This window comes from Mercenaria mercenaria, chromosome 6 (assembly GCF_021730395.1).
Source record: "Mercenaria mercenaria strain notata chromosome 6, MADL_Memer_1, whole genome shotgun sequence".
Classification (NCBI taxonomy): Eukaryota; Metazoa; Mollusca; class Bivalvia; order Venerida; family Veneridae; genus Mercenaria; species Mercenaria mercenaria.
Window position 1 is genome coordinate 15,501,409 of NC_069366.1, and position 15,447 is coordinate 15,516,855.

The following is a 15,447-nucleotide window of genomic DNA, read 5'->3' on the forward strand; positions in this document are numbered from 1 at the left end:
GAGTGCTTGGTCTTCTAAGACCATCCTAGCATGAAATGCAAGCAAAGAATTACGGGTTACCAAAATCACACCAAAACTCGAATTTATTACAGGTCCAGACCTGGAGAGAAATGCCGATTATTAAGGGTAGCGTTTCTGGCCGTTACTGTACTTATACTTGAAAGTGGGTGAGTGCTTGGTCTTCTAGGACCATCCTAGCATGAAATGCAAGCAAAACATATGGATTGCCAAAATCACCCCAAAACTCGAATTTCTTACAAGTCCCGACCTGGAGATAAATGCCGATTTTTAAGAGTAGCGTTTTTGGCCGTTTCTGTACTTATACTTGAAAGTGGGCGAGTGCTTGGTCTTCTAGGACCATCCTAGCATGAAATGAAAGCAAACATTACGGGTTGCCAAATTCACCCCAAAACTCGAATTTCTTACAGATCCCGCCGACTTGGAGACACATGCCGATTTTTAAGGGTAGCGTTTCTGGCCGTTTCTGTACTTATACCTGAAAGTGGGTGAGTGCTTGGTCTTCTAGGACCATCCTAGCATAAAATGCAAGCAAAAAGTACGGGTGGCCGAAATCACCCCAAAACTCGAATTTCTTACATGTGCCGACCTGGAGAGAAATGCCGATTTTTAAAGGTAGCGTTTCTGGTCGTTTCTGTACTTATACTTGAAAGTGGGAGAGTGCTTGGTCTTCTAGGACCATCCTAGCAAGAAATGCAAGCAAAAAATACGGGTTGCCAAAATCACCCCAAAACTCGAATTTCTTACAAGTCCCGACCTGGAGAGAAATGCCGACTTTTAAGAGTAGAGTTTCTGGCCGTTTCTGTACTTATACTTGAAAATGGGTGAGTGCTTGGTCTTCTAGGACCATCCAAGCATGTATTGAAAGCAAAAATTACAAGTTGACAAAATCACCCCAAAACTCGAATTTCTTACAGGTGCCGACCTGGAGAGAAATGCCGATTTTTAAGGGTAGCGTTTCCGGCCGTTTCTGTACTTATACTTGAAAGTGGGAGAGTGCTTGGTCTTCTAGGACCATCCTAGCATGAAATGCAAGCAAAAATTACGAGGTGCCAAAATCACCCCAAAACTCGAATTTCTCACAGGTCCCGACCTTGAGAGAAATGTCGATTTTTCAGGGTAGCGTTTCTGGTCGTTTCTGTACTTATACTTGGAAGTGGGTGAGTGCTGGTCTTCTAGGACCATCCTAGCAAGAAATGCAAGCAAAAAATACGGATGGCCAAAATTACTCCAAAACACGAATTTCTTACAGGTCCCGACTTGGAGAGAAATGCCGATTTTTAAGAGTAGCGTTTCCGGCCGTTTCTGTACTTATACTTGAAAGTGGGTGAGTGCTTGGTCTTCTAGGACCATCCTAGCATGAAATGCAAGCAAAAATTACGGGTTGCCAAAATCACCCCAAAACTCGAATTTCTTACAGGTCCCGACCTGGAGAGAAATGCCGATTTTTAAGGGCTGCGTTTCTGGTCGTTTCTGTACTTATACTTGGAAGTGGGTGAGTGCTTGGACTTCTAGGACCATCCTAGCAAGAAATGCAAGCAAAAAATACGGATTGCCAAAATTACTCTAAAACACGAATTTCTTACAAGTCCCGACTTGGAGAGACATGCCGATTTTTAAGGGTAGCGTTTCCGGCCGTTTCTGTACTTATACTTGAAAGTGGGTGAGTGCTTGGTCTTCTAGGACCATCCTAGCATGAAATGGAAGCAAAAAATACGGGTTGCCAAAATCACCCCAAAACTCGAATTTCTCACAGGTGCCGACATCGAGAAAAATGCCAATTTTTAAGGGTAGCGTTTCTGGTCGTTTCTGTACTTTATACTTGAAAGTGGGTGAGTGCTTGGTCTTCTAGCACCATCCTAGCATGAAATGCAAGCAAAAAGTACGGGTTGCCAAAATCACCCCAAAACTCGAATTACTTAAAGGTGCCGACCTGGAGAGAAATGCCGATTTTTAAGGGTAGCGTTTCTGGCCGTTTCTGTACTTATGCTTATGTAAATGGTTGGTCTTCTAGGACCATCCTAGCATGAAATGCAAATAAAAAGTACGCGTTGCCAAAATCACCACAAATCTCGAATTTCTTACAGGTCCCGACCTAGAGAGAAATGCCGATTTTTAAGGGTAGCGTTTCTGGCCGTTTCTGTACTTATACTTGAAAGTGGGTGAGTGCTTGGTCTTCTAGGACCATCCTAGCATGAAATGCAAGCAAAAATTACGGGTTGCCAAACTCACCCGAAAACTCGAATTTCTTACTGATCTCGACATGTAGCGAAATGCCAATTTTTAAAGGTAGCGTTTCTGGCCGTTTCTGTACTAACACCTGAAAGTGGGTGAGTGCTTGATCTTCTAGGACATTCCTAGTATGAAATGCAAGCAATAAAAATACGGGTTGCCAAAATCACCCCAAAACTCGAATTTCTTACAGGTCCCGACCTGCAGAGAAATGCCGATTTTTAAGGGTAGCGTTTCTGGCCGTTTCTGTACTGATACTTGAAAGTGGGTGAGTGCTTGGTCTTCTAGGACCATCCTAGCATGAAATGCAAACAAAAAATACGGGTTGCCAAAATCACCCAAAACTCGAATATCTTACAGGTCCCGACCAGGAGAGAAATGCCGATTTTTAAGGGTAGCGTTTCTGGCTGTTTCTGTACTTATATTTGAAAGTGGGTGAGTGCTTGGTCTTCTAGGACCATCCTAGCATGAAATGCAAGCAAAAAATACGGATTGCCAAAATCACCCCAAAACTCGAATTTCTTACAGATCCCCACCTGGAGAGAAATGCCGATTTATAAGGGTAGCGTTTCTGGCTATTTCTTTACTTATACTTGAAAGTGGGTGAGTGCTTGGTCTTCATGGACCATCCTAGCATGAAATGGATACAAAAAATACGGGTTGCCAACCTAAACCCAAAACTCGAATTTCTTACAGATCCCGACCTGGAGAGAAATGCCGGTTATTAAGGGAAGCGTTTCTGGCCGTTTCTGTACTTATACTTGAAAGTGGGTAAGTGCTTGGTCTTATAGGACCGTCCTAGCATGAAATGCAAGCAAAAAATACGGGTTAGGAAATCACCCCAAAGCTCGAATTTCTTACAGATCCCGACCTGGAGAGAAATGCCGATTTTTAAGGGTAGTGTTTCTGGCCGTTTCTGTACTTATACTTGAAAGTGAGTGAGTGCTTGGTCTTCTAGGACCATCCTAGCATGAAATGCAAGCAAAAAAATACGGGTTGCCAATATCACCCCAAAACTCGAATTTCTTACAGGTGTCGACCTGGAGAGAAATGCCAATTTTTAAGGGTAGCGTTTCTGCCCGTTTCTGTTCTTATATTTGAAATTGAGTGAGTGCTTGGTCTTCTAGGACCATCCTAGCATGAAATGCAAGCAAAAAATACGGGTTGCCAAAATCACCCCAAAACTCGAATTTGTTACAGGGTCCAACCTGAAGAGAAATGCAGATTTTTAAGGGTAGCGTTTCTGGCTGTTTCAGTACTTATACTTGAAAGTGGGTGAGTGCTTGGTCTTCTAGGACCATCCTAGCATGAAATGCAAGCAAAAACTACGGGTTGCCAAAATCACCCCAAAACTCGAATTTCTTGCAGGTGCCGACCTGGAGAGAATTGCCGATTTTTAAGGGTAGGGTTTCTGGCCGTTTCTGTACTTATGCTTGAAAGTGGGTGAGTGCTTGGTCTTCTATGACCGTCTTAGCAGGAAATCCAAGCAAAAAATACGGATTGCCAAAATCACCGCAAAACTCGAATTTCTTACAGGTCCCGATTCTTGAAAGTTGGTAAATGGTTGGTCTTCTAGGACCATCCTAGCATGAAATGCAAGTAAAAAATATGCGTTGTCAAAATCACCACAAAACTCGAATTTCATACAGGTCCCGACCTAGAGAGAAATGCCGATTTTTAACGGTAGCGTTTCTGGACGTTTCTGTACTTATACGTGAAAGTGGATGAGTGCTTGGGCTTCTAAGACCTTCCTAGCATGAAATGCAAGCAAAAAATACGGGTTGCCAACATCACCCCAAAACTCGAATTTCTTACAGGTCCCGACCTGGAGAGGAATGCCGATTTTTAAGGGTAGCATTTCTGGCCGTTTCTGTACTTATATTTGAAAGTGGGTGAGTGCTTGGTCTTTTAGGACCATCCTAGCATGAAATGCAAGCAAAAAATACGGGTTGCCAAAATCAGCCCAAAACTCGAATTTCTTACCGGTGCCGACCTGGTGAGAATAACCGATTTTTAAGGGCAGCGTTTCTGGCCGTTTCTGTACTATACTTGAAAGTGGGTGAGTGCTTGGTCTTCTATGACCATCCTAGCATGAAATGCAAGGAGAAAGTACGGGTTGCCAAAATCACCCCAAAACTCGAATTTCTTACAGGTCCCGACCTGGAGAGAAATGCAAATTTTTAAGGGTAGCGTTTCTGGCCGTTTCTGTACTTATACTTGAAAGTGGGTGAGTGCTTAGTCTTCTAGGACCATCCTAGCATGAAATGCAAACAAAAAGTACGGGTTGCCAAAATCACCCCAAAACTCGAATTTCTTATAGGTCTCGACCTGGAGAGAAATGCCGATTATTAAGGGTAGAGTTTCTGGCAGTTTCTGTACTTATACTTGAAAGTGGGTGAGTGCTTGGTCTTCTAGGACCATCCTAGCGTGAAATGCAAGCAACAAATACGGTTGACAAAATCACGCCAAAAGTCGAATTTCTTACAGGTGCCGACATGGAGAGAAATGCCAATTTTTAAGGGTAGCGTTTCTGGCCGTTTCTGTACTTATACTTGAAAGTGGGTGAGTGCTTGGTCTTCTAGGACCATCCTAGCATGAAATGCAAGCAAAAAATACGAGTTGGCAAAATCAGCCCCATAACTCGAATTTCTTACATGTCCCGACCAGGAGAGAAATGCCGATTTTTAAGGGTAGCGTTTCTGGCCGCTTCTGTACTTATTCTTTAAATTGGGTGAGTGCTTGGTCTTCTAGGACCATCTTAGCACAAAGTGCAAGCAAAAAATACGGGTTGCCCAAATCACCCCAAAACTCGAATTTCTTACAGGGGCCGACCTTGAGAGAAATGCCGATTTTTAAGGGTAGCGTTTCTGGCCGTTTCTGTACTTTTACTTGAAAGGTCTTCTAGGACCGTCATAGCATGTAATGCAAGCATAAAATACGGGTTGCCATAATCACCCCAAAACTCGAATTTCTTGCAGGTCCCGACCTGGAGAGAAATGTCGATTTTTAAAGGTAGCGTTTCTGGCCTTTTCTGTATTTATACTTGAAAGTGTGTGAGTGCTTAGTCTTCTAGGACTATCCTAGCATGAAATGCAAGCAAAAAATACGGGTTGCCGAAATCACCCCAAAACACGAATTTCTTACAGGTTCCAACCTGGAGAGAATAGCCAATTTTTAAGGGTAGCGTTTCTGGCCGTTTCTAGTTTAAGAATATTTTATTGCAAATGTTACACAAGATACATTCATACACATACAGACAGACATAACAACACAAGCAATAGGATATTGACGGAAGTATTGAAATACATATCGAGTCAACCTCCGGAAAGATAATATTTACAATACTATGGATTGCTGTTAAACTACTGTGTAACACATTCTTAGTTTTTCATGAAAAGGGGAAAAAAGCAAAATGAAAACCAAAAAAAAAAAAAAAAGGAAAAAACAACAAAATGCTCAAAAATGGAAGATAAAGATGAAATAAAAATATTAATACATCGCTTTTTTAGCATTTAGAATATTTTAGCAAAATTAGGTAACCATAAAGGTTACAGTTTTAAATAGTACACAGAAAGACTCTAGAATGAAAAGGGAAGGAAGAAAATATGTAGAGGAAATGTTCAGCTGCCCAAACCACTCCTAGCTTTATATACTTAACAGTCTTGTTGTCTGGAGATAATGACAGTGTGAAACAGTATAGGGGTCAGATCACAAGTCAAGCGAACCTATGGCTTCCAAGGATAAATTGTTGGACAGCTGTGAAGATTTGTCTGTTGTCCGTATCAGACAGAGAAGTATCACCATAAAGTAAGGTGTTAACAGTGATAGACTGGGTGAAATTACCAACAGAAGTTAACATTACATGCCGAGGAAGGTAATACAGTCTACATTCAAGCAAAAAATGTGAGCTGGTCTCGGGTTGTCCGCAATGACAAAGCGGACAGATGATAATTAAGACCACTGCATTTCATACGAAGTCTAGCATGTAGAATTTGTGCTTTTCTACTTCCACAGTAATAATAAGAGGGAGTTTGACGCTGGTCGGCCTTAAGACGCCTCTTCAACACACTAAGCGACGGTGCATTTTTGATGTCATCCGAAAGATCGTTCCATTCGCGCACAGTCAAAGGAAGAAAGGAATTGAAGTATTGTGAAGTGCGAGAAGCCACCGAGCGGAGATCACCGGAATTGCGAAGGCTGTAGTTGGAAACTGAATTAACGACTGGTGGGACGAGAGTGATCAGATACGAAGGAGCACATTTGAAAAAATCATGATAATTCTGTAATCGTGCCTTCTATCTTTCAGCGTCCTCCAATTCACCTCTAGTCTTAAGTCATGCAGTGATACAAGCTTGGTGGCTCCAGTTACGATTCTGGCACACTCATTTTCAATTTTGTCAAGTTGTTCCTTTTCATATCCTGTGCAGTTGTTCCAGATTACATCTGCATATTCCAAAATCGGTCGTATAAAGGAAAGGTATATCGTTTCAAGAGATCTTCGATCTAAGACCATTTTCAGCTTGCGCATAACATGAACCCTTTTCCAAGCCTTGCATGTTATGTAGTTGATATGATGATGCCATTTACAATCGTTTGACAGAGTGACACCAAGATTTTGATGATAGGAAACCTCAGGAATCTGGAGTCCTGCCATAAAGAGGGGTAGATGTAAATGTTGATTTGCTTTGCGAGAAAACAGTAAAGATTCAGATTTTGCAGGGTTGAACTGTACTAACCATGTATCGGCCCATCTGGATATTTTCTGGATGTCCGTCTGTAGTAACTGAGTTGCCTTTTCAGGTTGGTCAACAATAATATAAAGGCTAGTATCATCAGCAAACAAGCTGATTTCACTGCCAATGTCAACTACAATGTCATTAATAAAAATCAAGAACAGAAGAGGCCCAAGAATAGATCCTTGGGGGACACCAGCACCAATACCTTTCCAAGTAGAATAGGTTCCAGGAAGGATAACCCGTTGGCGTCTATTGAAAAGATAGTTAGAAAACCATTCAAGTAAAGATCCAGTAATACCTGCATTTTGTAGTTTTACAAGAAGACCTTTGTGCCAAACCTTGTCAAAAGCTTTGCTGATGTCAAAAAAGACAGCCCTTACCTCAAGCCCTTCATCTAGAGCTTTGCAAAATGTATTGTAGAGAAAGGTCAACTGACTGACAGTGGAGTGGCCAGGTTAGAAACCAGACTGCACGGGGGTTAGAAAATTTGTGTCATGAAGGTGATTGTAAATATGTTTAAATAAAACTTTTTCAAATGCTTTTTCTACACAGCTGAGAAGGGATATAGGCCGATAGTTGTTTGGGAAGAGAGGAGTCGCCTTTCTTAAAAACAGCACACACGTTTGCATCTTTCCAGGACAGAGGAACGTTTGCTGAGTGCAGAGAATAGTTGAATAAAGAACAGAGAGGGCCGGAAAGTTGCCGAGAAGCCTCACGCAGTATACGGTTACTAATTCCGTCAGGACCAGAAGCCTTCTCTATTTGCAAGTTTCTGAGAACATCCTCAACTTCATTCTGGATAAGAGTCACAGATGATAGCTGGCGTTCAATTGGAGGGACGGTTGGATACGGTGGAGTTTTACCGTCATCATTTAGTTGAGTCTGATTCGCAAAGTACGTATTTAAAAGGTCAGCCTTTTCTGCATCACTTGTGGTTAGCATATTAGTGACAGGATCGATAAGCGGTGGGATAGAAACAGAAGAATCTTTAGTTATGAAAGGCTTCAATGTATTCCACCAGTCTTTTGAAGAAGATGTGCAGGTTTTAAGTTTGTCTACGAGATTAATGTAGTACGTGGATTTTGCCTGCTTGATGGAACGTATAGTGTCATTACGGATCCTTCGAAATTACGACCAGTGCTCGCCAGATCCCGACAGTTTTGCTTTTTTATATGCACGTTTACGCCTCCGAATACATCGTCGTATTGCGCTTGTCATCCATGGGACATCTCTAGGACGTACAGTAACAGTTTTATTTGAAATAAGGTTTTTACATATCGATAAAATTGTGTCTGTTATGTTAGAAGCGTACACATTGACATCTGAATTGGAACACGATTCCCAATCTGCTGTCGAAAGACTTTGTCGCAAGAGGTCAAAGTTACATTGATCGTACATCCAAATAAGCCTTCTAGGACTGTCCTAGCATCAAATGCAAGCAAAAAAATACTGGTTGCCAAAATCACCCCAAAACTCGAATTTCTTACAGATCCCGACATGGGGAGAAATGCCGATTTTTAAGGGTAGCGTTTCTGGCCGTTTCTGTACTTATACTTAAAAGTGGGTGAGTGCTTGGTCTTCTAGGACCGTCCTAGCATGAAATGCAAGCAAATAGTACGGGTTGCCAAAATAACCACAAAACTCGAATTTCTTACAGGTCCCGACCTAGAGAGAAATTCCGATTTTTAAGGGTAGCGTTTCTGGACGTTTCTGTACTTGTACGTGAAAGTGGGTGAGTGCTTTGTCTTCTAGGACCATCCTAGTATGAAATGTAAGCAAAAAATACGGGTTGCCAAAATCACCCTAAAACTCGAATTTCTTACAGGTCCCCACCTGGAGAGAAATGCCGATTTTTAAGGGTAGCGTTTCTGGCCATTTCTTTACTTATACTTGAAAGTGAGTGAGTGCTTGGTTTTCTAGGACCATCCTAGCATGAAATGGAAACAAAAAATACGGGTTGCCAATCTCAACCCAAAACTCGAATTTCTTAAGATCCCGACTTGGGGAGAAATGCCGATTTTTAAGGGAAGCGTTTCTGGCCGTTTCTGTACTTATACTTGAAAGTGGGTGAGTGCTTGGTCTTCTAAGATCATGCAAGCAAGAAATACAAGCAAAAAATACGGGTTGCCAAAATCACCCCAAAACTCGAATTTCTTACAGATCCCCACCTGGAGAGAAATGCCGATTTTTAAGGGTACATTTTCTGCCCGTTTCTGTACTTATACTTGAATGTGGGTGAGTGCTTGGTCTTCTAGGACCATCCTAGCATGAAATGGAAGCAAAAAATACTGGTTGCCAAAATCACCCCAAAACTCGAATATCTTACAGGTCCCGACCTGGAGAGAAATGCCGATTTTTAAGGGTAGCGTTTCTGCCCGTTTCTGTACTTATACTATAAAGTGGGTGAGTGCTTGGTCTTCTAGGACCATCCTAGCATGAAATGCAAGCAAAAAATACGGATTGCCAAAATCACCCCAAAACTCGAATTTCTTACAGTTCCCCACCTGGAGAGAAATGCCGATTTTTAAGGGTAGCGTTTCTGGCCGTTTCTGTACTTAAACTTGAAAGTGGGTGAGTGCTTGGTCTTCTAGGACCATCTTAGCATGAAATGCAAATAAAAAATACGGGTTGCCAAAATCACACCAAAACTCGAATTTCTTACAGGTCAGACCTGGAGAGAAATGCCGATTTTTAAGGGTAGTGTTTCTGGCCGTTTCTGTACATATTCTTGAAAGTGGGTGAGTGCTTGGTCTTCTAGGACCATCCTAGCATGAAGTGCTAGCAAAAAATATGGGTTGCCAAAATCACCCCAAAACTCGAATTTCTTACAGATCCCGACCTGGAGAGAATTGCCGATTTTTAAGGGTAGCGTTTCTGGCCGTTTCTATACTTATACTTGAAAGTGGGTGAGTGCTTGGTCTTCTAGGACCATCCTAGCATGAAATGCAAGTAAAAAATACGGGTTGCCAAAATCACCCTAAATCTCCAATTTCTTACAGGTGCCGACCAGGAGAGAAATGCCGATTTTTAAGGGTAGCATTTCTGGCCGTTTCTGTACTTATAGTTGAAAGTGGGCGAGTGCTTTGTCTTCTAGGACCATCCTAGCATGAAATGCAAGCAAAAATTCGGGTTGCCAAATTCACCCCAAAAGTCAAATTTCTTACAGGTCCCGACCTGGAGAGAAATGTCGATATTTAAAGGTAGCATTTCTGGCCGTTTCTGTACTTATATTTGAAAGTCGGTGAGTGCTTGATCTTCTAGGACCATCCTAGCATGAAATGCAAGCAAAAATACGGGTTGCCAAAATCACCCCAAAACTCGAATTTCTTACAAGTCCCGACCTGGAGAGAAATGCCGATTTTTAAGGGTAGCCTTTCTGGCCGTTTCCTGGATTTAGTCGCACTTTCTGTAGCATTTATAATTTTCCAGGAATACTGGTCACGGATTCGAATCGAGAAAAAACGTATTTCTTATGATATTTAGATAATATAATATAGTTTTAAACAAATTTCGGAAACAATCTAGGCGATTGATGTACTGTTTTGATAACCCTAAAGGCAAATGAAGTGCGAAAGGGACCAAATTCATTATCAATATAAACATGTTTTGATTATTGAACAGAAAGTATATGAGGTTGATGATGATTAATCACCACGTTTACTTTAGATTTAAAAATGATAATGGTACAGATATGAGTACGATCAATTGTTATACTTATGTTAAATTTGATAACAGCAGTCATGTGAAGATCAGTCATACTCCAAGTTACACCCACAGATAAGTAAAAGTTACTAAAATAAATTTTATTGTAATATAATTCTGAGTTTTAATTCTAATGTTGATGAAAGTAAATAAATTTCGCTTATCGTTTAGAATTTACATATGTAAAATTAATGAAGGTACTGACTTCAGACAAATCAAAGCATTGAAATGTCTGATGGTTGCGGGTTTTTGGTAGATTTATTTTCTGTTTAAATGCCAGTCTATGAATATACATGAATGAGAAACAAATACAAATTAATGTGCCTCATATCTAAGATGAACTCTGCCTGACCTAGCTTGCGATGTAACCATGGGCTGGAATACCTTATCATAGATAGATCTTATATCATCTAAATTGTCAGTGTGAGTGGATACAAGTTGAATAAGAACTGCTTGTTCATTGATAATTCATCGCATTGTTCATGTGAAGCACATGAACATCCTTTGGATGTGATTCGGAATAAAAATAAAGATGCTATATGATTGTCAGAAATACACTTGTTACTTTGGTAGCGGGATAAACCCGCAACCAAAAATCATAAAAAAATCACGCGCACAAATGAAATTTTATCTGAATTAAGATTGAAGACTTTATTTTTTAGAAATTATAGATATTTTTTAACAATTACATTCGTTCATTGCTACGAAGAACGCCCCCTAGTGGTTCCTGCATTTATCACGAGAAAGTTATTTCTTCTGGATTATTGTAACATATTTATTATACAAAGTGCACAAAATCGGATTGAGAACTAACGCATTTTTGTTAAAACTGTACACTTAGTTTATACAGAATTTATTTTAGGTCAATTTTGAAGCAGGTTCTATAACATAAATTGATCACTCTCGACACCTCATTTACTATACACAAACTGTACACTTATTTATTATCCTGTCATGGTCAACCAAAAGAAAATTAGCATGTTAAAAATTGAGACTTGTTAACAAAATGTTGTATTACCTAGAATTATAAAGTAGCTAGGTTAAAACTTAAGAGTTCGTGTCTGGATTCCTCATTTCGGTTTTCTATCAGTTCTTTAAGTGAAACCTGTTAATTAAGGGACTACCGTACACAGTATATCACATATTGTGACTATATTCCCTAAGCCCGCTATCTTTATAATCTTGTGAGAAAAGATACATGCTATTCACTGGTTTTAAATAATAAAAATATGATCAAATAGATCGATATATCAACAGCCGTACAAGTAATGTTAAGGGACTAAAATGATTCAAAAGCTCTGTGTGAACATTGAAATGAACCTCACAAATGTGTACATTTTTTTTCATGATTACAGATATAATATATTTATGGAACGATGATAATCAACATTTTAAGTCTAAATATTAAAACAACATTCTGAATTTGCTTTGCTGTCCTATTTCTGAAAATCCGTGTTTTAAAGGAACCAATAAGGATGGAAGAGGTTAACGACAATAACGACGCTAGGCAAGGGATGCGAAAACAATTATCAGAGGACTGGCAACAAGGGAGGTACTTAGTTTCTTGCATGAAAGAAATGTATGACCGGAGTCTCTGGACTGATGTCAAGTTTCATTGTAAAGATCACGAGGAAGAAGAAACAATTCAAGCGCATAAAATTGTCCTAGCTGCACGGAGCCCCGTGTTCCAGGCGATGTTTTATGGACCATGCGCTGATGGGAAAGACGAGGTTGAACTGAAAGACACAGAAAAAGACATATTTCATTTATTATTAAGGTAAGAAATATAAAAGTAGCTGTAATATCGTCCTCTCTATATTCGTTATCTTCTACTTTATTATAAAATGTTACATTTTAACTTCTTTGATAATCTTACGCCTGATTATTTGTAAATGGTATTTAACTGTATATTTTGTACTTTTCTGTTAAACGCCACATCTTTTATATGATTTACTTCACAATAGCGGGTGTTAAGTGGTGTATTCCTATTAAAATGTCAAAATGGGTTTAAGATTAATCTTAGCTCCTTTGTCTAAATATTTGTAAAAGCAAATGTTTCTTTTTTGTTCCACACCATCACTAATTGTACCATGACTGAGAGCTCAATGTTTCTTGAATTTAACAGGTTTATATACAGCGACACTGTAACATTGCGTGAGGAAAATGCTTTTGCGCTTCTGGAAATGGCTCACTTTTACCAAGTTTCAAGCCTTGTACAGTTCTGCGCTGACTACTTGGCCACCTTTATAACACCAGATAATGCTTGCGAAACTTTAACATTTGCAACGTTTTACAAACTTGGAAGTTTAAAAGATGCATGTTGTTCTTTTATTGACAATCACGCAGAAGAAGTTCTGCAATCGGAGGGAATTATGAATTTATCGGACGACTGTCTCCTGTACATTCTGAAAGGTGATACTCTCTATGCCAAAGAGGAAGACATTCTAGAAGCAGCAGAGAAATGGTCAAAAAATAAAGCAAAAGGAAGTGGGATGGAAGAAAATGGCACAAATACTCGTAAATTGCTCGGTGACTCGTTTTACTACTTGAGATTACCAACAATGACTTCCAAGGCGTTGCTAGAATATACAAGCAAAAAAGGTTACTTTTCTATCGAAGAATATGCAGATATTTCGGCTTTTGCCAACAAAGTCCCTGATATATGCGTTTCCACCAATTCTTGCGTAGCACGGGTACCTGAGAAAGAAACAGTTCTAGTAAATCCCCAAGACGGAGAACTGAGGGCTTTGAACGGCATTAGCATTTCACTTGAGATTTCCGTATCAAGGAATGTGTTGCTTTTAGGTGTTGTCCTGGGTGTAATCAATCCTTACTTGAAAAACAACAAAGATATCTACACACAAGAAGGCCTATCATCAAATTTTGTTGGAGAAGTTCGACATTACCAAAAATTTGATCAAAAGCTAGAGTACGATTCCTACGAAAATAAGGCAATCAAAATTTCGACAGTCGAGAGACCAAGATTTACAAATTATTACTTTACAGAGTTGGAAAAATTGGATGCATTTGCACTTCCAGACAGTTTCCGCCTTGACCTATCAGGCAGCATCAGCATAAACGGCATTGACAGTAGGCAGACGTTTGAGTTACAACAGTTACAACTTGAAGGCGGAGAAGTAAGTTTTAACCAGCCGATATTGCTTGAAAAGATAAAATCCCCATATATTGTTAATTTCAACCTTTGCTATAGCGGTAATAGTGACTTACAGATGAAGGCAAGATGCTGTAAAAGCGAAGAAAGTATCTCCAGCGAAACTGGATGCATTCAAATACGTAGTATACACGGAACTTTTGCAGGAATCAAAAGGATCCGCTTTATGAACTATTCTAACCGTGAAAAAAATGACACGGATCCTAAAGCATGTGTCTAAGATTATAGAGACACCTGGCAGTGTGAGATATCTCAATCAAACGTACTGCCAGTTTACTAAGACACGATATATGCTTTTAAAGAATCTACATATATCTTTACGCAGTCGGTGGTATTAACATTGGTCTTATAGGAAAATCGTTGTAATATGAACATATAATCGATCCATTTCGCCTATACATGCTATTGTACAGTTGGTTTTCACATATTGCGCCAGTTTTGAACATAGATATCAGTCTAAACATTATGAAAGCATTCGCATCTGCACTCAATTTGATGTTTTATTTAGGTTTGTGTCTAACGCTATAAAATAGTTCACAAAAATAATCAAAGGTTTATATCTTTAGGATTATATTCTGAAGATAACATAAACCTGTACAAAATTGGAAAGATCTTAGAAATCTGCGGACAGATAAAACGGAACTCCTATACCTTATGACTGCACAAAGAGGTCAATAAAACTCAATAGAAATGTCTTATTATTTATAATTCTACCAACGTTTGGAGCTAAATTTCCGTTTGCATGGACGCTCACCGACACATTTTGGCGAAAAACAATTTCTCTCAAAAATCCCTAAAAAGTATTGACAAACAAGCAAGATATTTTTATAAACAACCAAACATGTTGCAACGCTGTTGAATTTACGTTTTTCTTGCATTTTTATCAATATCAAATTTTAAATTTCACTCACTTTACCATTTTAAGCATCATATATGTATTCTATGCCAAACTTGGTGGTAGTGAACATGTCGGAAAATTTCACCCAAACTGTGGGCGAGTAGCTTTAACCTATATCTCTTTGTAGTTGTAATCTCTATGATCAGATTTTATCTGTATCCTTTCGAAATTTGTGCACGTTTTATATACTTTTTAAATGTAATAAAATAGTTATGGAATGAAATATCATAAAGCGTGTTATGTCACATAATTGTACACAATAAAAAAAGATCTTTTATATGTATTTCATTTGATATTTTTCTTATAACTTGTATATTTTATCAGTATGTTTCATTTAATAAATTTCCAAGAAATGTCAATTGTTGATGACTTTCATGTGCGTAGCTGTCTATATGCGAACATCGGGTTTCGCCAAAGGAAACAAAGCCTTTAATAAACGTTACTACCGGTTGTAGATACTAACAAACAAGGAATTCTAATATGACCAACAATGCTTTAATCATCACAACGATATTATGTTGATGTCACGTCAACCTGATATTTAGCGCCATTTACGCATCAAGAAATAGCGCTTTCAAATTTCATGAAATATTTTACTTAATAACATGTTCTAGACGAAATGTCACATTGCACAAATGTGTATATTAATTTACAAACATACTGAGTTAGTTATTCGTTTCGCTGAATAA

At 39.2% G+C, this 15,447-nt stretch overlaps 1 protein-coding gene across 1 annotated transcript; it reads left to right on the forward strand.

The window, feature by feature from the left end:
* Window positions 1-12,097: 12,097 nt before the first annotated feature.
* Window positions 12,098-14,918, forward strand: LOC123549576 (BTB/POZ domain-containing protein 1-like). The gene is made up of 2 exons (XM_045337773.2): window positions 12,098-12,465; window positions 12,814-14,918. Exons 1-2 carry the CDS (start codon window positions 12,164-12,166, stop codon window positions 14,078-14,080), a joined length of 1,569 nt encoding a protein of 522 aa, XP_045193708.2. The 5' UTR covers window positions 12,098-12,163; the 3' UTR covers window positions 14,081-14,918.
* Window positions 14,919-15,447: the final 529 nt, after the last annotated feature.